The 21,830-nt window shown below is 45.3% G+C and overlaps 1 protein-coding gene across 1 annotated transcript; it reads left to right on the top strand.

Moving 5' to 3' along the window:
* Positions 1–1,740: 1,740 nt before the first annotated feature.
* LOC123413650 lies at positions 1,741–2,420 on the top strand. The gene is made up of 2 exons (XM_045106593.1): positions 1,741–1,857; positions 1,948–2,420. The coding sequence occupies exons 1-2, from the start codon at positions 1,788–1,790 to the stop codon at positions 2,298–2,300; spliced, it is 423 nt and encodes a 140-aa protein (XP_044962528.1). The 5' UTR covers positions 1,741–1,787; the 3' UTR covers positions 2,301–2,420.
* Positions 2,421–21,830: the final 19,410 nt, after the last annotated feature.

Below are 21,830 nucleotides of genomic sequence, written 5' to 3'. Positions count from 1 at the left end.
AATTTCCCAATAAGCTTTATGTTCTAACTCAAGAGGTAAATGACAAGCTTTTCCATAGACCATTTTATATGGGGACATCCCCATGGGATTCTTATAAGCGGTCCTATAAGCGCACAAAGCATCATCAAGTTTCTTAGACCTATTCTTTCTAGACCTATTGATAGTCTTTTAAAATTAATTTGATTTGATGATTGCTAGTTCAACTTCACGACTAGACTCAGGATGATAAGGTGATGCAATTTTATGGTTAACATCATACTTAGCTAGCATTTTACGGAAAGCACCATGAATAAAATGTGAACCACCATCACTCATTAAATATCTAGGAACACAAAACCTCGGAAAGATAATATCTAGGAACACCAAGGTTGCCTCGCCGTGTAACACATCCTCAATTTGGTAGCCCACAATCCTGGATCTAGGAACCAAACAACCGAACGTGAGATCCACGCGCCGCTCGGGGAAGAGTGTCGTCGTGAGCCAGAGGCAGACAGGGAGAGGGTCACCACGAGATCTCGGAGCCACCACGTGGTCGCCCCGTCGTCATGCACAACGACCATGTGTTCAGCGCAACATGGCGCCACCACGCCTCCGCTAGAGAGACCACCTACGCACTGTGCCTCTACCACACTGCGTAACCCCCACTCCACCCTATGTCTGGCGAGAGGAGGACCTACCCCCTCCCCTAGTAAATCTCGTGTGGGATTTGCCAGACGGCACATACGACAACAACGAGGGGAGGGGTAGGGAAAGAAGCCTAGCCGGCGCCTAGGGTTTGGCTTCCAGGTCGCCCGTGGGGAGGGATCCACCGAGGAGAAGGAGAGGGTCTCCTCGTTCTAACCACAAACCATGGTCGCTTGGGTTCCAAGAATAAAACACGGGATATTGGTAAATGAGTTTTTGGAATGCCGTTTGGTTAGTTTTGTCGATGTAAGTATATGAAAAAATGGATGGGACATAGATTGTTGTAATTTACTATACAAAAATGCTGATTCTATAAATATGTATTAGTAGTTTTTCTAAAAGCTAGCTTTTCTTTCTTTTGTAAAACACAGTTTCACATGTCCATGGGCTGGTCAGATAATGCAAGCAAGGTTTGAGTTTGTTACACCATAGATCATGCTTACAGAGAACTAATTCCTATAGTCCTTCAAATTTTAACATGAAAAGCAATGAATGCCAAGACTGAAAACCCATCGGGTAGTTGCCCATTATTCAAACATTGCATAATATTGATGATATACTGGGGACAGTTACCTTACTAGAAAATGTCGTATGTGCAATGCATGTAGATATTTGAAAGAAATTGATTGTATGCATGTGGAATGCACGTTGGAGTAGGATATCAATTACGTACATGTTGATTACGTAGATAATGTAGATGTTGATATGTGGCATGATATTAATTGCATGCTAAACATATTGATCACTCGTCATTGAAGCAATATAAGCGTTGGATCAACATGGTTTAATGGTCGAGATTTGTTGAATCTATCCCTTTGGGTCTTTTTATATTCGTAATTAATTTGGTATAGATATGGACATGATGAATTAAATTAATACTTCACAATCACAGTCTTACATAATATTTAAATGACTTCCTAATTTGGTAAGTAGCAATAGCGGTACTTCCTAAAATTAACATAACGTTTATCCATGGGTTATAATAACCACAAATAAAAGACTTCCTCAATTTCACCACACAGTGGGCTATAAAAATTGACTGTGATGCAGAACAGAAACATACAAATATAGTAGTAGTATAGATTAACCGTGACAACATCTCGATGATCAGGATGGAGGCCAAGCTCGTGGTGATCCTTGCGGCCTGCATGCTGTTTTCCTTTAGCAACATAGGTACGCATGTACGCGAACTGTTTTTGCACACAAGGAACTCAGTATCTCTATCCGGACACCAAAAGAGTAAGTAACAATTGGATGATGCAGGCAATGCACAGCCGTGCACACCGTCGGATCTCCTCGTCAACCACACCACCATGCCAGGGAAGTTCGGAGGGCACCCGCATTACCTGGTGACAGTGGAGAACAGGTGCATATGCACGCAGCTTGGCGTGAAGCTGGCGTGCGCGGGGTTCAACTCCACCGTCAGTGTCGGCCCGGTCGGCGTGATCACGCCCAACGGGGACGACGCGCTCTGCACCCTCAACAGCGGCCAACCCATGCATGCAAACGAGACGGTCTTGTTCACGTACGCGTCGAGCATGAAAATCAGCTTCATGCCCATCTCGTCGTATGTCGACTGCTCCATCGCCCCCTCGCCGGCTCCGCAGGCCGCGTGACGTTTAGATAGACTCTGAAAACCATGAAACGGTACCACTTTAGAAGGTGGCACTAGCAATCTTGTTTTGTTTTTTGCGGGGGAGCAATCTTGTTTCGTTGTTCGCCCTCGCCACAGCATACTGCAACAGGTGGCTTTTTTTCAGAGCAAACAAATTATGTATCATATTTTTATAGAAGAAAGATGTTTAATATAAGATCCTAACAAGATGCGAATATCGTCATAGGAACACCCACTCAGAACTAACTAAGCTACTTGATAGAGGCGAGGGTCCCGATCTTTCGATGAGATGATGGCTATCGATTTGGTGGAGACGACTTTGACGATCCGACTACAAACATGCACGACTAATGTCTACGCACGCTTCTATTCTTGTAGACTATGTTGGGCCTTCATGTGCAAAGGTTTGTAGGACAACAGCAATTTCCCTCAAGTGGATGACCTAAGGTTTATCGAACTCGGGAAAGTAGAGGTTGAAGATGGTCTCTCTCAAGCAACCCTGCAATTAAGAAACGAGAAGTCTCATGTGTCCCCAACACACCTAATACAATGGTAAGTTGTATAGGTGCACTAGTTCGGCGAAGAGATGGTAAAATATGGGTGATAGGTGTGGCCAAGCAAGGTAATACAAATCTGAGATAAAAATGGCAGCAAGGTAGCAAGTGACAAAAGTGAGCATAAACGGTGTAACAATGGTGAGAAACATGGCCTAGGCTTCATACTTTCACTAGTGGCAATTTCCAACAATGTTAACATAGTCTAATCACATGATATTTCCACTAAAAGATGCAATGGAGACGTACTCGGAGGTCATTCCTTTGTGATCAAGAGAGGACGAGAATTATGTAGGGCTACAAAAGCACACCTCAGAGTTCGTAGTTCTCTCTATGGATTTCCCAATGTCATCGCGGCCATCCAAAGAGAGTACCACAATCACCACAACGTATCTCAAGGATAGTCAAAGACAAGTACTAAGAGACTCTCAATCTTCAATCAATTCACAAAGGAGGAAATCACTCATGAAAATATTCTTCTAATCCATGTCCAATAGGCCACTGTCACCATGGTCTCGGGGATTATACTAGATAAGATCAAGTGAGTACATCAATCCAATGCATAGAAGAAGGGGAAACATCATGGGATCACCCTAGATTAACATAGCCCATGATCACAATCAAGATCACGTCATGAGAGAGAGAATTAACCACATAGCTACTGTAGAAGACCTCATCCCCGAGGAGGAACTACTCCCGCTTCATGGAGGGAGGAAGCAACGTCGATGGAGATGAATCCGGGGGTACTTCTCCGTCCTGGCACGGTGCCGGCACAGGAATTCTGGTCCCCCGAAACTTGTTGGCAGTGGCGGCCGAGATCAGAATTGCTTCTGGAGAAAAGGGTTTCGGGCTCAGGGTTTCTCCACGGGGGGTAAATATAGGCCAAAGGATGGCGCCAGAGGGTGTGGGGCCCACCCGGGCGACCTGTTGGCGCGGCCAGGGGCTAGGCCTCGCTGGGAGGCCGCCTGGGCAGCCCATGGCTCCCCTCTGGCCCATCTTCGGTGATCTGGAACCTTCCGTCACACTGATTTTTATATATTTTTCTCGGGATTTTTGGGGCTCTGGAAATTTGGGTAAAAGCCCCTGCAAAAACGACATCAGCAGACAGAAACTGTCACTGGGTGCACTGAGTTAGTAGGTTAGTCCAAATATGTGTAAAAAGATATAAAAGTGTAGCAAAACATATAACAATGTCACCCAAAAGATCATGGAACAAGCAGAAATTATAGATACGTTTGGGACGTATCAACGACGTTGCGCCTTCACAATCGCTAAACCAACTCCAAAAGGTTATTCACCACGTCGGAGCACGATCAACCTGACCACGAAGGTCTCTTCCTGCAAGCAATTGAAGAACAAGCAAGAATATGATAAAAGCAATCTGAATATTGCAAATATATATATGAAGTATTGATAAGGGTGGAAATTCGAAAGCGATCTTGGTCTGGTCATGGACACAACACTACTGGAATCCAGAAATTTGCCGTCAGCCAGTTCTTTACCGTCTGCTGGCTGACGGCAAAGAACCTCTTTGCCATCAGTTGACACAATACAGACGGCAAAGAACTGACACATGGCAAAAATACTATTTGCCATGTGTGGGTCCTTTGCCGTCTGCCAGCGGACGGCAAAGAGCCCCAGGGCAGACGGCAAAGGGGACGTGTGGGCCCCATGCCTGCCGCGTCCGAAATCCGGGCCCTTTGCCGTCCGCGGGCCTTTGCCGTCAGCCGTAAGGCCCTTTGCCGTCTGCCTTACGTCCCTTTGCCGTCGGGGGGCGGACGGCAAAGGGGCCTCCCTATAACGGCCGTTACCCCCCACCTCGCTCACTGTCTCTCTCTCTCTCTCTCACCCCGACCACTCTCACCCCTGCCGGCGAGATCCCCTCCCCGCGGCGAGCCTACCCCCCGGCGAGCCCACCCCCCCGGCTACCCCCTTCCCGCGGCGACCCACCCCCGCCCCCTGCCGCCGCCGCCCCCTGCCGCGCGCCGCCCCCTGCCGCCGCCCCCTGCCGCGCGCCGCCCCCTGCCGCCGCCCCCTGCCGCGCGCCGCCCCCTGCTGCCGCCGCCCCCTGCCGCCGCCCCCTGCCGCCGACGCCCCCTGCGGCGAGCCCCCAGCCGCGCGCCCCCGTGCCGCCGGCGCCCCCTGCCGCCGCCCCCTGCCGGTGAGTTTTTTTTGTTTTTTTTTTAAAAAAAGTTAATTACTTTAGTTAGTTTATTAGGTTAGTTTTTTATTATATATAGGGTAATTTAGTTAGTTAGTTAGTTAGTTAGGCTAATTAGGTTAGTTAGTTAGGTTAGAAGAAAAAAAGCAGAAGGAAAAAAAGCAGGAGAAGAAGAAGAAGAAGAAGAAGAAGAAGAAGAGGAGGAGGAGGAGGAGAAAAAAGAAGAAGAAGAAGAAGAAGAAGAAGAAGAAGAAGAAGAAGAAGAAGAAGAAGAGGAGAGGAGGAGGAGGAGAAAGAGGAGGAGAAAGAAGAAGAAGAAGAAAAAGAAGAAGAAGAAGAAGAAGAAAAAGAATAGAAGGAGAAAAAGAGGAGGGGGAGTAGGAGGAGAAAAAAGAAGAAGAAGAAGAAGAAGAAGAAGAAGAAGAAGAAAAAGAGGAGAGAGGAGAAGAAGAAAGAAGAGGAAAAGGGAACCCCGGCACCCCGAAACTGACCCTCGACCCCCGACCCCTGACGCCCGACGCCACTGACCCCCGACCATCGACCTCCGACGCCACTGACCCCCGACCCCCGACCCCCGACGCCACTGACCCCCGACGCCACTAACCCTCGACCCCCGACGCCACTGCCCCCGACCCAGCCCCTCGGCCCACGACTCCCGACCCCCGACGCTCGACGCCACCAACCCCCGACCCCCGAGGCCACTGACACCCGACGTCACTGACCCTGGACCCCCGACGCACTAACCCTGGACCCCCGACGCCACTAACCCTGGACCCCCGACGCCACTGACCCCCGACCATCGACCTCCGACGCCACTGACCCCCGACCCCCGACCCCCGACGCCACTGACCCCCGACGCCACTAACCCTCGACCCCCGACGCTCGACGCCACCAACCCCCGACCCCCGAGGCCACTGACACCCGACGCCACTAACCCTGGACCCCCGACGCCACTAACCCTGGACCCCCGACGCCACTGACCCCCGACCACCGATGCCACCGACCCTCGACGGCACTGACTCCCGACGCCACCTATAGTTAGCTAGGGTTCCACCTAAATGACATAATTAGCTTAGTTAGCTCCAAAATGGCCTATTTAATAATAAATGACCTATACTTAGCTAATTATCCTCGAAATGACATAATTAGCTCCAAAAAGGCATTCTTAGCCAATTTAGCCCGAAGAAGGGGACAAGAATAGAAAAAGAGGAAAATGAAAGCAAGGAAGAGGAAAAAGGAGAAGAAGAAGGAGGAGAGGGAGGAGGATAAGAAGAAGGGGACAAAAGGATAAGAAGAAGAAGGAGAAGAAGGAGAAGGAGAAGGAGAAGGAGAAGGAGCTCCCGCTCCTTCTCCTTCTCCTTCTCCTTCTTCTTCTCCTTCTTCTCCTTCTCCTCTTCCTTCTCCTTCTCCTCCTCCTCCTCCTCCTTTTTCTTCTTCTTCTCCTCTTCCTCCTCCTCCTCCTTCTTTTACTTCTTCTTCTCTTTCTCTTCTCCTATAGTTAGCTAGGGTTCCACCTAAATGACATAATTAGCTTAGTTAGCTCCAAAATGGCCTATTTAATAATAAATGACCTATACTTAGCTAATTATCCTCGAAATGACATAATTAGCTCCAAAAAGGCATTCTTAGCCAATTTAGCCCGAAGAAGGGGACAAGAATAGAAAAAGAGGAAAATGAAAGCAAGGAAGAGGAAAAAGGAGAAGAAGAAGGAGGAGAGGGAGGAGGAGAAGAAGAAGGGGACAAAAGGATAAGAAGAAGAAGGAGAAGAAGGAGAAGGAGAAGGAGAAGGAGCTCCCGCTCCTTCTCCTTCTTCTTCTCCTTCTTCCCCTTCTTCTCCTTCTCCTCTTCCTTCTCCTTCTCCTCCTCCTCCTCCTCCTCCTTTTTCTTCTTCTTCTCCTCTTCCTCCTCCTCCTCCTTCTTTTATTTCTTCTTCTCTTTCTCTTCTCCTATAGTTAGCTAGGGTTCCACCTAAATGACATAATTAGCTTAGTTAGCTCCAAAATGGCCTATTTAATAATAAATGACCTATACTTAGCTAATTATCCTCGAAATGACCTAATTAGCTCCAAAAAGGCATTCTTAGCCAATTTAGCCCGAAGAAGGGGACAAGAATAGAAAAAGAGGAAAATGAAAGCAAGGAAGAGGAAAAAGGAGGAGAAGAAGGAGGAGAGGGAGGAGGAGAAGAAGAAGGGGACAAAAGGATAAGAAGAAGAAGGAGAAGAAGGAGAAGGAGAAGGAGAAGGAGCTCCCGCTCCTTCTCCTTCTCCTTCTTCTTCTCCTTCTTCTCCTTCTCCTCTTCCTTCTCCTTCTCCTCCTCCTCCTCCTCCTCCTTTTTCTTCTTCTTCTCCTCTTCCTCCTCCTCCTCCTTCTTTTACTTCTTCTTCTCTTTCTCTTCTCCTATAGTTAGCTAGGGTTCCACCTAAATGACATAATTAGCTTAGTTAGCTCCTAAATGGCCTATTTAATAAAAAATGACCTATACTTAGCTAATTATCCTCGAAATGACATAATTAGCTCCAAAAAGGCATTCTTAGCCAATTTAGCCCGAAGAAGGGGACAAGAATAGAAAAAGAGGAAAATGAAAGCAAGGAAGAGGAAAAAGGAGAAGAAGAAGGAGGAGAGGGAGGAGGAGAAGAAGAAGGGGACAAAAGGATAAGAAGAAGAAGGAGAAGAAGGAGAAGGAGAAGGAGAAGGAGCTCCCGCTCCTTCTCCTTCTCCTTCTCCTTCTTCTTCTCCTTCTTCTCCTTCTCCTCTTCCTTCTCCTTCTCCTCCTCCTCCTCCTCCTCCTTTTTCTTCTTCTTCTCCTCTTCCTCCTCCTCCTCCTTCTTTTACTTCTTCTTCTCTTTCTCTTCTCCTATAGTTAGCTAGGGTTCCACCTAAATGACATAATTAGCTTAGTTAGCTCCAAAATGGCCTATTTAATAAAAAATGACCTATACTTAGCTAATTATCCTCGAAATGACATAATTAGCTCCAAAAAGGCATTCTTAGCCAATTTAGCCCGAAGAAGGGGACAAGAATAGAAAAAGAGGAAAATGAAAGCAAGGAAGAGGAAAAAGGAGAAGAAGAAGGAGGAGAGGGAGGAGGAGAAGAAGAAGGGGACAAAAGGATAAGAAGAAGAAGGAGAAGAAGGAGAAGGAGAAGGAGAAGGAGCTCCCGTTCCTTCTCCTTCTCCTTCTCCTTCTTCTTCTCCTTCTTCTCCTTCTCCTCTTCCTTCTCCTTCTCCTCCTCCTCCTCCTCCTCCTTTTTCTTCTTCTTCTCCTCTTCCTCCTCCTCCTCCTTCTTTTATTTCTTCTTCTCTTTCTCTTCTCCTATAGTTAGCTAGGGTTCCACCTAAATGACATAATTAGCTTAGTTAGCTCCTAAATGGCCTATTTAATAAAAAATGACCTATACTTAGCTAATTATCCTCGAAATGACATAATTAGCTCCAAAAAGGCATTCTTAGCCAATTTAGCCCGAAGAAGGGGACAAGAATAGAAAAAGAGGAAAATGAAAGCAAGGAAGAGGAAAAAGGAAAAGAAGAAGGAGGAGAGGGAGGAGGAGAAGAAGAAGGGGACAAAAGGATAAGAAGAAGAAGGAGAAGAAGGAGAAGGAGAAGGAGAAGGAGCTCCCGCTCCTTCTCCTTCTCCTTCTCCTTCTCCTTCTTCTTCTCCTTCTTCCCCTTCTTCTCCTTCTCCTCTTCCTTCTCCTTCTCCTCCTCCTCCTCCTCCTCCTTTTTCTTCTTCTTCTCCTCTTCCTCCTCCTCCTCCTTCTTTTATTTCTTCTTCTCTTTCTCTTCTCCTATAGTTAGCTAGGGTTCCACCTAAATGACATAATTAGCTTAGTTAGCTCCAAAATGGCCTATTTAATAATAAATGACCTATACTTAGCTAATTATCCTCGAAATGACATAATTAGCTCCAAAAAGGCATTCTTAGCCAATTTAGCCCGAAGAAGGGGACAAGAATAGAAAAAGAGGAAAATGAAAGCAAGGAAGAGGAAAAAGGAAAAGAAGAAGGAGGAGAGGGAGGAGGAGAAGAAGAAGGGGACAAAAGGATAAGAAGAAGAAGGAGAAGAAGGAGAAGGAGAAGGAGAAGGAGCTCCCGCTCCTTCTCCTTCTCCTTCTCCTTCTCCTTCTTCTTCTCCTTCTTCCCCTTCTTCTCCTTCTCCTCTTCCTTCTCCTTCTCCTCCTCCTCCTCCTCCTCCTTTTTCTTCTTCTTCTCCTCTTCCTCCTCCTCCTCCTTCTTTTACTTCTTCTTCTCTTTCTCTTCTCCTATAGTTAGCTAGGGTTCCACCTAAATGACATAATTAGCTTAGTTAGCTCCTAAATGGTCTATACTTAGCTAATTTCTCTCCGAAATAACCTATATATACACTACTTCATCTAGTATTATTTTTCTAACTTTCTTATTTGTCATTTTGCAGATTACCTTCACTTCATGGGAAGCTTGGTTGATGGAATGCTTGAAGACGATTTCTTGTACCATGTGTTGTATTGAAACTATTGTAGTATATGAAACTTTGTATGCACGTGGATGAAACTAGTGTAATATATGGTTTGGTACGGATGTAACTTCCATAATATGTATGCACTATGGATGAGAGTTATTTTAATATGGTTATGAGTACGGAAAGATATTTATTTATGTCAAATATATATATATATCCTGATTATTGTTAAAAATGCTGGATATAACAAAAAACAAATAAAAAAGGGGTTGGTTCCCCTCTTTGCCGTCTGCCCCCGCATGGCAAAGGGGGGGAGGCAGACGGCAAAGGGGGGAATCTGCCCCCCTCTCTCCCCTCTTTGCCGTCTGCCACCACATGGCAAAGGGGGGGAGGCAGACGACAAAGGGGGGAATCTGCCCCCCTCTCTCCCCTCTTTGCCGTCTGCCACCACATGGCAAAGGGGGGGGAGGCAGACGGCAAAGGGGGGAATCTGCCCCCCTCTCTCCCCTCTTTGCCGTCTGCCACCACATGGCAAAGGGGGGGAGGCAGACGGCAAAGGGGGGAGGCCTCCGTTAACACTTAACGGGGACGTTGCAATATATGCCGTCCCACTTATTTTGCCGTCCGCCCCCTCATGGCAAAGATTCTTTGCCGTCCGCTTTGTGAAAGCAGACGGCAAAGAGCCTCTTCACCGGATTTTTTTTTACCGTCTACTTTGCCGTCTGCTGACCGACGGCAAATCCTTTGCCGTCCGTGGTAGCCACCTTTGCCGTCCGCCTTGGTAGACGGCAAATTTCTGAATTTCAGTAGTGCAAACAAAGTACACGAAGTTGCAATGGATAACTTTTAACTAAACAAATCACAAGCAAAAAGCTACTAGGTTGATCTACTTATATGGAAGCAAGGGAAGGCGTCCAAGGAGGTGGGAGGACGTCCCAAGACAGCCTAAAACTAACCCTATGTCGTACAAGGCATATGGGCTCAAGTGGAGGTGATGCAACACCTTTGGACTTGTAGTTTGACTCAGATTCTGGTGCAACGTCAGATTGTTTCGTCAATATCTTCCCGCTCCGAATGCATTTTAAGTTGATTCTAATTGGGTTGGAAGGTACATAAAATCTAATTTCCAAGAAAAAAATGAATCACCCAATTTGGAGTCCGTATGAAAAAGTTGTTGATGTTTTGAGACAGGTATGTCTGTGTAGTCCGAATCTGAGTTCAGAACGTGAGAGACTTGGACTTTATCTTTTTTTGGGCTAAAAGTGACATGAGAAAAACTTATTGAACAACACATAATCATTTCCTTTGATGTGAGAGGACTTCTTGAAGAACACTTAATCATTTCCTCTTCCTTTATCTTTACACGTGGTTCGTGCAAGCATTCGACAATTCTGCATCTAGGCATGGAATAAAAGTAGGTGAAGTAATTTTGTTCCGGATAACATAAATAAATTATTGCATAATTACTATAAGAAATTACCTCATAAATATGTAAATATGAAATATTTTTGGTCGTATACAAGGTAGTCATGTCCTCATCACTACTCTTTCACAAAATGACTTAAACCTCGTACTCCGCTACAAGTCGTTCTTCACTCCTTGACCTCATCTAGAATCATTGTAGCGAGAGATCCGGCTTCAATTTGTTGTTGCACTCGATTGAATACACGAGCGTTACATTGCTTCCACATCGACTAGGCAGTGAAGACTATGAATGAGTCGAAGCACCTCCTCCCATATTTCCTGAATACCCGGTGATGCATTATGAATGAGTGAATTCCGGTTTTGCTAGGGTTTGGACACGTTTGGAGGAAGAAGAAGAAAAAAAAGATGGGGGAATCTACCTCCTTCATCGGGCTACTTGTAGCCGCCAGGGTGCCATACGACCGCCCCAAAATCGCTCGTATAAAAGGCCGTCATCAACGCTGGTGGCTTACTTGTGCCCATGCATACCTCAAACAACTGCTGGAACGGGTGGGAGCGTCCTCATAGAACGCCATTGAACGCTCTGGAATTCTTCTTCTTCTGGTCGAGGATGTCATATAACCGCTCAAATGGGCATCTGCGCTAGTGTCGAACGCCGATGAATGCTCTTGATTTCTTGCTTGTTTCTTGAAAGATGTCAAACGACCGTTGGAACGGGTGGCATAGCCCGTATGATACGTCGTCGTTCAACCTCTTTCCTCTGATTGTTTTCTGCTCGAACCTGATACTTCCAAAACGTATCTATAATTTCTGCTTGTTCCATGATCTTTTGGGTGACATTTTTATATGTTTTGCTACACTTTTATAGCATTTAACACATATTTGGACTAACCTACTAACTCAGTGCACCCAGTGCCAGTTTCTATCTATTGATGTCTATTTTGCAGGGGCTTTTACCCAATTTTACGAAGCCCGGAAAATTCCAGAAAAAATATATAAAAAAATCAGCAAAACAGAAGCTTCCGGATCACCGAGGATGGGCCAGAGGGGGCCCAGGGGCCTCCCAGGCGGCCTGGTGGCGCGGCCAGGCCCTAGGTCGCGCCAGGAGGTCGCCTGGGTGGGTCCAACCTCCTCCGGTGCCCTCCTTTGACCTATATTTAGAATCCTGAGAGGAAACCATTACAGAACTTCTGTAATTGCGAATTTCTCCATCGTTCCACCGCCACAGCGCTTCCGAGATCGGGAGCGTCAGGAGACTTCTTCCCGGCACCCTGCCGGAGGGAGGATTGACCTCCAGGAGCTTCTCCACCGCCATGGACGCTTCCCGTACGTGCCGTGAGTAGTCTTCCTTGGACCATGAGTCCATTGACCAGTAGTTATGTGATGTCTTCTCTCCAGTCTTGTGCTTCAATGGTTAGTCCTTGTGAGGTGCCCTACATGATCAAGGCATCTATGTAATTCTCTTGCTATTGCTATGCTCGGTTTGTTGGGATCCGATGGACTATGAGGTTATGTTCAGATTGTTATGAGTTATATATTTGATTATCCTTTTATATTATGGTCCTTAGTGATTCATGCATGTTCTCCGTTGCTATTTATTGCTTTGTCCAAGAAGTAGATTGTAACTCCAAGAGGGAGTGTTATGCCTGATTATGGGTTCATGCCCCTTGATGTCTGGCTTGAGTGACAGAAACATGAGACTAGGGGATGTGCTTGTTGCCACCAGGGAGAAAACAACGGTGCTTGTGACCACGGTTGCAAGGATTGTTTACCTTACGCATAGTTCGTTAATGCAGTTGTCCGTTGCTTTGGGTTTACACTTTGGGTGGGGCTCACAAATTAATACTGGCGAGATGTTCTAGATAGATATCTTAAGGTGGATGATTAGTAAGTAGTTGCTGATGAATAAACGGTCTACTTGTCTTGGCGTACTGCCCATTACTATTGAACCTCTAACTATCAAGTAGCATAATTAGCATTGCGGTACGATCATAATTCTGTCAATTTCCCTACTGTGATTTGTTTACCCAAGCATAGTTTTTATCGTCTTTTGGGAGAGAGACATCACTAGTGAACATCATGTGACTCCGGTCCATATCACCATCATTGTTTACACCTCCATCATTTACCACTTTCATTTACTTTTCCGTTGCAATCACTATTACTTTCCCGCTTGTGTTTTGATCCTTTGCCAACTACAAGGCCGGAGAGGTTGACAACCTCTTTGTACTCGTTGGGAGCAAAGTTATTTGTTGTGTGTGCAGGTCCACGTCTTCTGCTAGCGCCAGGGTGGAAGACACCTACTTGTTGAGCCTATGAGTCCTCTGGTTCGATAAACCTTACAGTCTCCGTGTAAGGGAAATCTGTTGCTGGCTACATCTCCACCTTCCACTTGGTATAACCAATGAGGGGCGAGAAATATATCCATCAACTCGTCATCAGAACCGTTAGCAGGTCATACGACCGCCGACAGTTTTTTGATTTGTTTCTTTCAAAACTTTTCTTTTCATTTATTCTCTTATGTGGGTAGTTCCAACACACTACATAAGTATATTTTCACGCACTCAAACGTTAGTACAATATATTTAATTTGCACAAAGCAAAGCCCTCATTAGAACGAGTCTTCCAAACTAAATTCTTTATCTAGGATTTCAATCACTTTATATTAGAACAAAAAGAAAAACTTACTTATCTACTTTATTTGCATGGGTTGCCTCCCACGAAGCGTTTGTTTTTGGTCGGTTAGCTCGACCGTAGTGGTGATCAAAATGGTGCTAGGACACCAAGACTGTAGTTTCTAGTATTTAGAATGATGCCATTTGTTGTGTAGGTCTTCATTCTCATTTTTCAGGAGAAACATCTCATAAAAGGATCTTTAGCTGGTAAGTCTAATCTAACATTCCCCTCAAACACATTTATTACAGTTTTGATAGTCCTTGAAAAAGGTCTAACGATAATTATAAGAGCAATAGGACCTTCAGGTATATCAACTATCACAAAATCAATGATGGTAGGGCAATTATTTATTTGAATTATAACCCCATGCTTAATTCCTACTACCTAAGTGAAAATAGAATTAGACATATTCAAAATAATCTGAGTAGTATCATAATGACCTAGATTAAGACTAACATAAACAAATTTAGGGATAGTGGAAACACTAGCCCCAAGATCACATAAAATACTGAATTTATTTAAACTAGTCTTAATTTCTATAGTAGGCTCAAAAGCATCTTCTTGTTTTGCAGTTGATTTATCGTAAAGCTTCTTTATTTCATCATCTAACTCATGTACCTTGGCTACAACTTGATCAACGAAAACATTACATGTCTGATTATTAGATACCTCTGGTAGTGGGTACTTCATTGATATCATCTTTACAAAATCTGCAACGGTATAGTTATGTTCTAACACATGGCTTGTATCTGGTCATTCTGCCTTCTGTTCGCTGCTTCTCATCATCTTGCCATCTTCAACCATATTACGTTCAGGTTTACCTTCAAACTTAACTAAGATCAATGTTTGGATCTGTGTAATTTTAACCACTTGTGCTTACATATTCTTGGATCTTTCTTCGAGTATTTGCACATAATTTGTTAATCCAGCAATCTTACTCATCAATTGACCAAGTAAGTTATCATGATTCTTCAAAATATTTTTGAAGTTCTCGTTTTGCTCAGTTTGACTAGCAATAAAACTTTTGAGAGTTTCTTCAAGAGTATTTCTATTGCTGCTATTAGCTCCATTAAAATTATGTGGTGCTCCATTATTATTGGGATAAGGAAGTCTGGAAGCATATCCATTATTTTTCCATTTGGGATTATAGGTATTACGAGAAATAAAATTCACATCACTGCCTTCTTCAGTAGTGATGGCATTAACGTTTATCTCTTATCTACCTTTCATGGCGGAGATAAGTTCAATCAAGCTTGGTTGTGAGCTCCGCATTATTTTCTTAAATAGCATTCACCTCTTGGTGGTGGTTCTCTCAACATGCCGTTGGGTATGGTTCTCTTGCATATCATTGTAATGCCCAAGATGCGGTCCTATCCTTATTTTGGCGCGAGGGCCTCGACAGGGATATAAACGCATCTCGTCGTTTCATAAGAATGGATATCGTTACAAGTACATGTACTGAAAAGATGAGTATAAGGAGTTGGCTTACACTCGCCACAAGCTACATCAGATTCACATCAGTACAATACATACAATAATCATGAAGAAGAGTAGGGTCCGTCTATGGATGAAAACAAACAATAAAAGAATGACGTCCATCCTTGCTATCCCAGGCTGCCGGTCTGGAACCCATCCTAGATCGATGAAGAAGAAGAAGAAACTCCAAATGAACAATCATCACGCTCATGCCTTAATATCACTTTACCTGTACCTACAACTGGTGTTGTAGTAATCTGTGAGCCACACGGTCTCAGCAATCTCATTTCGAAAGGTATCAAGACTAGCAAAGCTTAATGGGTGAGGTATGGTTAAGTGTGAAAGGGATCGAGATGGACCTAGAGGGGGGTGAATAGGTACAGTTACATTTTTTATCGGTTACTTAGCAATTTTAGGCAATAATGCGGAATATGAAAATGAGACTAAAAATTGCAAGGGTGAAGGGATATAATAAATCACAAGTAAATAACCAAAGGACTAACAACAAGAAGGAAGTTAAGGTTAGGGATAACCGCAACTCTGAGAGACAAGGATGTATCCTGATGTTTACTTCCTTGGAGGGAAGCTACGTCACCTTTTAGAGAGGTGGGTGTTACCACGAAGGCTCACCCTATTCTCTCCTTGAGACAACACCACGAAGGCGTTCCTCAACCACTAGTGGTAAGCCTTTGAGGTGGCTACCAAACCCTCACAAACTTTCCGGGGAAATCACAATGGTTTGATTCCTCTCTGAAGAACTCCTACCGCCTAGGAGTCTCCAACCTCCAAGAGTAACAATATCACCGGGACTGCTCAAAATTTGCTCAAATCACAAATAGCTTGGGTTGAGAGGAGGAGAGGGAGACGATCTATCTTTTGATTGGAACAACACTCAAAGGGGCTCACAAATGCTCTTGGGGTCTAGAATTTGGTGTAAGCAAATGGGAGTGAGAGAGAAAGATATTCTTAGAGTGTTTCAGCTGTGTTGAGCCACCCCCACTCGAGGTGGCGGAAGACTATATATAGTGGTGGTAGAAAACTCGCCGTTAGAGCCACTTATGTTGTCTAGTTGCCGGACGTCCGGCAGTTCACGGTCGTCCGGCCACCCACGAAGATTCGGACGTACGACGGTGGTCGGTTGTCCGAAGATGGAGATGGCATCTGATTACCATAGTATTTTGTGGAGAGGTAACCAGCATACGGTCGCCCCGAGCTCGTCGGTCGTCCGAAGACACAGAAGATATTAGGTCAGCATCAAGTGAAAAGGTAAATAGCGCACGGACAATCGAAGGGCATCGACCGTCCGAGGCATGGTCGCCCGGAAAGGTCGGAAGTCCGACATTTTGGATCTGTTGGGTGGCAACGGAATTCCTACGGTACCCAGACGCCAGGTCCTCGGACGACCGTAGGGGGCCGGAAGTCCGACATTTTAGATCTGTTGGGTGGCTCAGGATTTCCGCATGGCATCGGCCATCCGGGGTCTGGACGCCCGAGAACCACGGGATGACCGGACAGGAGCAGATCAACCATGAAGATGGAGAGAGGAATTTCTAATAGTTTTGAGCAAGTTTCTCGCGAGACTCGGTGATCCCCTCTTAATAGTGCAGGGTCCCTACACTCAAGAAAGACAGGAAAAATGATAGACCGCTTTGTCTTGTTTCTTGGTTTTGAGCCTCCTGGACAAATTAGTCATGATCCATACAGAAACTCTCATGGGAACAAAACCTAAGATACACTTTATTAATATGATTAGTTTCCTATATGTGTGTTGTCAGCAACATCAAAATATGATTAAGGGCATGATTGCACTTTCAATCTCCCCCTTTTTGGTAGTTGATGACAACATACATATAGCTCTCAAAAAAGTAAAGTAGGCATATGTAGCTTAGGAGAGATTTGTTATGGAGCTCCCCCTGATTATATGCATGGTAAAGTAATTATGGTCGGGACCTACCCCTTACTTGATAATGAGTGCATCGAATATATCATATGGATCAATAAAATAGCATGATAACACATCATCATATGGATCAATAAAATAGCATGATAACACATCATAATAGTTCAACATAACATGATAACACATCATCCATAAGTAGCATTACATGATAACACATCATAATAGTTCAACATACTGTATCATCCATACATTAAGGGTAGCAAGTCGAATGCTAAGATAATCTCCTCCCCCTTTGGCATCAAGTACCAAAAAAGGGAAGGACCAGGTCATGCCACCACACACTCAGAGACCACTGTCATCATCATCATCACCATGGGTGCCACTGCCACCGGCCTTGTCAAGGAAATCATCCCACTCAGGGCCAGAGGGAAAACCGAAGTCGGAAGGAGGAGCAGGGGGAAGAGCCTCATCGTCACTCACATCAGTTGCACCCGAGCCTCTCAGACGAGCCTTGAGGGCATTCTTAGAGGAGATCATGCGAGTGACCACATCGTGGTTTTGCGAGCACTAAAAGGTGAAAGCCTTCATCATGGCAGAATGTGCTATCCCAAGAAAACTAGCAAAGCGACCATAGGAGACAGAGCTAGATGAGAGGGACCTAGAACGAGCAGCAGCCCGTCGAGTAGGAGCGGATGAGGATTTCTTGGGAGCCCAATCATCCGCCATGTGAGGGGGAATGACCCATTTTTATGCACATGAGTGCAAGCAACAGAAAAAGGGGCCACGTGTTCAATGAGAGCCTGAATAAAGGGGGCATGAGGAAAGGCTCGCTTGTATTGAAAACTAGCGAGGCGAATCTCATGCCATAAAAAGTGAGGGGCATTGATCTTCCTTTTAGGATGTTCATTGAGATGGGTTATGATATCAATGAAATATGCGCTACAGGTTCCCCTGTCACCCATCTTGGGATAGATGGTGCGGTTGACGCACTGGAAAAGAATGAAGAAGGGAGATCTCCAAATAGAAACTTGATTGATATATTTCCTCTTTTCCTCTTCATCAAGCTCATCAAGGCTCTTTAAAAGATAGTCACATGCTTCAATGGCCCTAGGTGCATGATTTGGGTCACTCTTATGGATTTTAAAACCGGTGTCTCGAAAACCAAGAGCAACGACAAACTGGGCATAAGAGGCCGAGAGCTCAGCGTCGGACATCATCCAAGTGACGGTGTTAACTGGACCAAAAAACAAGTTGCATAGAACTGATGAATGGCAGCATGGTTGAAGTCATGCTGAAAAGCAAAGGGAGTAGCAAGACCAGATGACTCTATGAGATTAATGGCACCCGGATATTTCGCCGGGTGAGTGCGAATATGCTCTAAGTCAATGTACTGATGAACCGATAGACCTTTTGGAACAATGACAGTGGAGAAAATGCCTACCTGAACATTTGTGTGAAAACGTGAGTCCCTGGAATCACGCACAACAAAGAATTGATCAGTGTCGGGACGAACCTTAAGATAGGCAGATTTAGGGACCTTGGTGAAATCCTTAATTTCGCGACCTAGAGAAGGAGGGGGTTCAAGAGAGATGCGACGAGCATCACCTTAAGGCTAATCCAGAAGCGGAGAAGGCATGTACGACGGTCTCTGAGTGTCGGGCTTTGGAAGTTTTCTTCGAACCCCAACAAATTCAGCCCGTTCTTCATACTCGAGCTCTTCTTGATAGTCAGAACCATCCGAAGATGAGACGGTTCCACGAACGAGATTCTTGGTGACGCATTTGAAGGGATGAGCCCATTCTTGAGAGTAGTCGGACCCCGCACCATGGGCGGCACGAGAGGACGAACCGACAGGGGTCTTGCGTGTGGAGTGTTTGATATTTGGCATGGCGAAAACTCCTACAACCATGTTTGAGAGAATCTAGGTCATGGACCGGATGCATTGGGATACCCACAGGCAGAGCTTTGGGGAAGGAATCAATTGAAGAAATTGTTTGAAAGAGAGGAGGAGGTTACCTCGGGGCCCAAGGAGAGAGGGGCTCCGGCCGGAGAAGCGGTCGAAGGGAGGCCTAGCGACGGCCCGGCGACGGCCTGCGATGTAGGGCCGGAGGGAGGCCTGACGGCGGCCTGGCGATGCACAGGAGAGGAACGAAGGGGAGGAGGCGGCGCGGAGAGTTAGGGCAAATGCCCAGACATGTGGGCCTACAGAAATTATATGGGGCCGAATCATCGGACGACCGGAGGATAGTAAATCATCGAGTGACCGACTCTTGTCGGACGTCCGGACATCAGAGGTCACCGGTCGACCGAAACACGTTGGACGTCCGAGAGGGGCAAACAAGAGGCAGAGGCAAACATGAGAGTTTTTCTATTTTCTGTGTCACCCATGATAGTGAGATGATGAAGAGTATCCTAGCACATGTAACACCCAAGGTTATCTCAAATAGTGACCATACTTGCTAAACAGCTCTAACGATGGTGTGGGCGGTGGTTTTACCCACCATGTTTGAGTAAACGTGGGATGGCACTGCGAAGATAACTTGAGCCCATCACCACAACTCCATTATTTAAAGCACCAAGTCACCAAGGTGAGCAAAGTAACTTTGAGAGTGTTGGGTTGATTTATGCATCATATAGGGTGGGAGAACTCATGAATTGAATGTCTCCCCCTAAATACATGCCTACACCTAGACAAAACATGAAGTAGGTGTATGTAGATGTACAAGATTTCACATAATGTTATCAAGATCCAAGATACCAAGTTCACGCCTGAGTAGACAAAACCTTGCTTCGTCCAATGGCTTGGTGAAGATGTCTGCTAGTTGCATATTTGTACCCACATGAGCAATATCAATGTCACCCTTTTGCACATGATCTCTCAAGAAGTGATACCTAATATTATTGTGTTTTGTGCGAGGGTGATCAATGGGGTCCTCAGCAATCTTGATGGTACTTTCATTATCACATAAAAGAGGCACATGTCTATAGGTGATACCATAATCCTTTAAAGTTTGTCTCATCCATAGCAATTGAGTTGCACAGCTTGCAGTTGCAATGTATTTAGCTTCGGCAGTGGAGAGGGAACACAATTATGCTTCTTCGAGGACAAACTTACCAAGGAGCGTCTAAGAAACTGACATGCACCGGAAGTGGATTTCCGTCCCACTTTGTCACCAGCCCAATCCGCATCTGTGTACCCAATGAGGTCAAACTTTGCATCCTTGGGGTACCATAGGCCCAACTTCGGGGTGTGAACAAGGTATCTAAGGATATGATTAACCACCTATGATGGCTTTCCCTAGGGGAAGCTTGAAATCTTGCACATATGCCTACACTTAACATGATGTCTCGTCTAGATACACAAAGATAAAGTAATGAACCAATCATAGAGCGGTAGATAGATGGGTCAAAAGGAATACCGTAGGTGTCTTCAATAAGAACAAGCTTTGTGGACATGGGTGACTTACATGGTTTAGCATTTTTCATGTCAAACTTCTCTAGAATGTCCTTCAGGTATTTTGTTTGAGACAAGAAAATTCCTTCTTGAAATTGTTGTATTTGAAATCCGAGAAAGAAATTCAAGTCCGTGTTGAGTGACATTTCAAAGGTCTTGGTCATGGAGGCCGCAAACTTCTTGCACAAATGAATGTTAGGAGAACCAAAGATGATTTCATCCACATAGATTTGGCATAAGATCAAATCACCATTATCCCTCTTAGTAAAAAGAGTGGGATCAATCACCCCTTTCACAAAGCCATCATCGAGTAGAAACTTCTTAAGATGATCATACCAAGCACGTGGTGCTTGTTTGAGGCCATACAAAGCCTTGTGAAGTTTATACACATGGTTTTGGGATCAGGATCAATAAATCCAGGTGGTTGTGATACATATACTTCTTGTTGTAGAGGACCGTTAAGGAAAGCACTCTTCACATCCATTTGATGCAACGTAAAACCATTGAAAGCAGCATAAGCTAGTAAAATGTGAATAGACTCAAGACGAGCAACACGAGCAAAGGTCTCACCAAAGTCCAAACCTTCAATTTGGGAGTACCCTTGTGCCACTAACCTTGCCTTGTTGTGGATGACTATGCCATTCTCATCTTGTTTGTTCTTAAGAATCCATTTTGTTCCAATGACATTGTGTTCCTCACGTGGTCTTTCGACTAATGACCATACTTTATTGCGTGTAAAACTGTTCAACTCTTCTTGCATAGCAACGAGCCAATCATTGTCCCACAATGCATCTTGTACCTTGAGTGGCACAACACTAGAGACAAATGAAAAGTGAGCACAAAAGTTTGTTAATTGTTTATGTCGGGGATATACCCCGCGGTGTAACCCGGCTTTAAGTATGACCCGGCTGGGACTTGACGATCCACTGGTGACTCATCAGTGACCTGGCGGGTGACTCATACTTGACCCCGTAGGCGACTCACACAAACGATGAAGGCCCAAGGCCCGGCGTACACCCTGGCATAAAGCGACTCATAGAGAGGCTAGGAGGGCCGGCTCACAAGAGAAGGCCCAAGAAGAGGAAAAACTCCCTCACAAAGGAAACAAGACCCGGATTAGGATTCAAGAGAGACTAGTCATATTCCTACTCCTAGTACGACTCTACATGTAAACCTACCCCTTCCACCTATATAAGGAGGGGTAAGGCGCCCAAAGAGGGACAAGATTCATATGTTCAAGTCATTAGAGATAGACAGATTAGACACCCTCGAGATTAGAGGTAGCGATTCCGCACCCTTGTAATCGAGATCATCACCTTCGTCAATGAAGCACAAGCAGAACATAGGCTTTTACCTCCATCGGAGGGGCCGAACCTGGGTAAACTCGCGTCTCTCGATTCCGACCAACCCCTCTCAAGCCGCCACACAGCTGTGGTGGCCTCACACCTAAGTTC

This window comes from Hordeum vulgare, chromosome 1H (assembly GCF_904849725.1).
Source record: "Hordeum vulgare subsp. vulgare chromosome 1H, MorexV3_pseudomolecules_assembly, whole genome shotgun sequence".
NCBI classification, from domain to species: Eukaryota; Viridiplantae; Streptophyta; class Magnoliopsida; order Poales; family Poaceae; genus Hordeum; species Hordeum vulgare.
The sequence above is the reverse complement of the archived record's forward strand: the minus strand, read 5'-3'. Positions and strand labels throughout refer to the sequence as shown.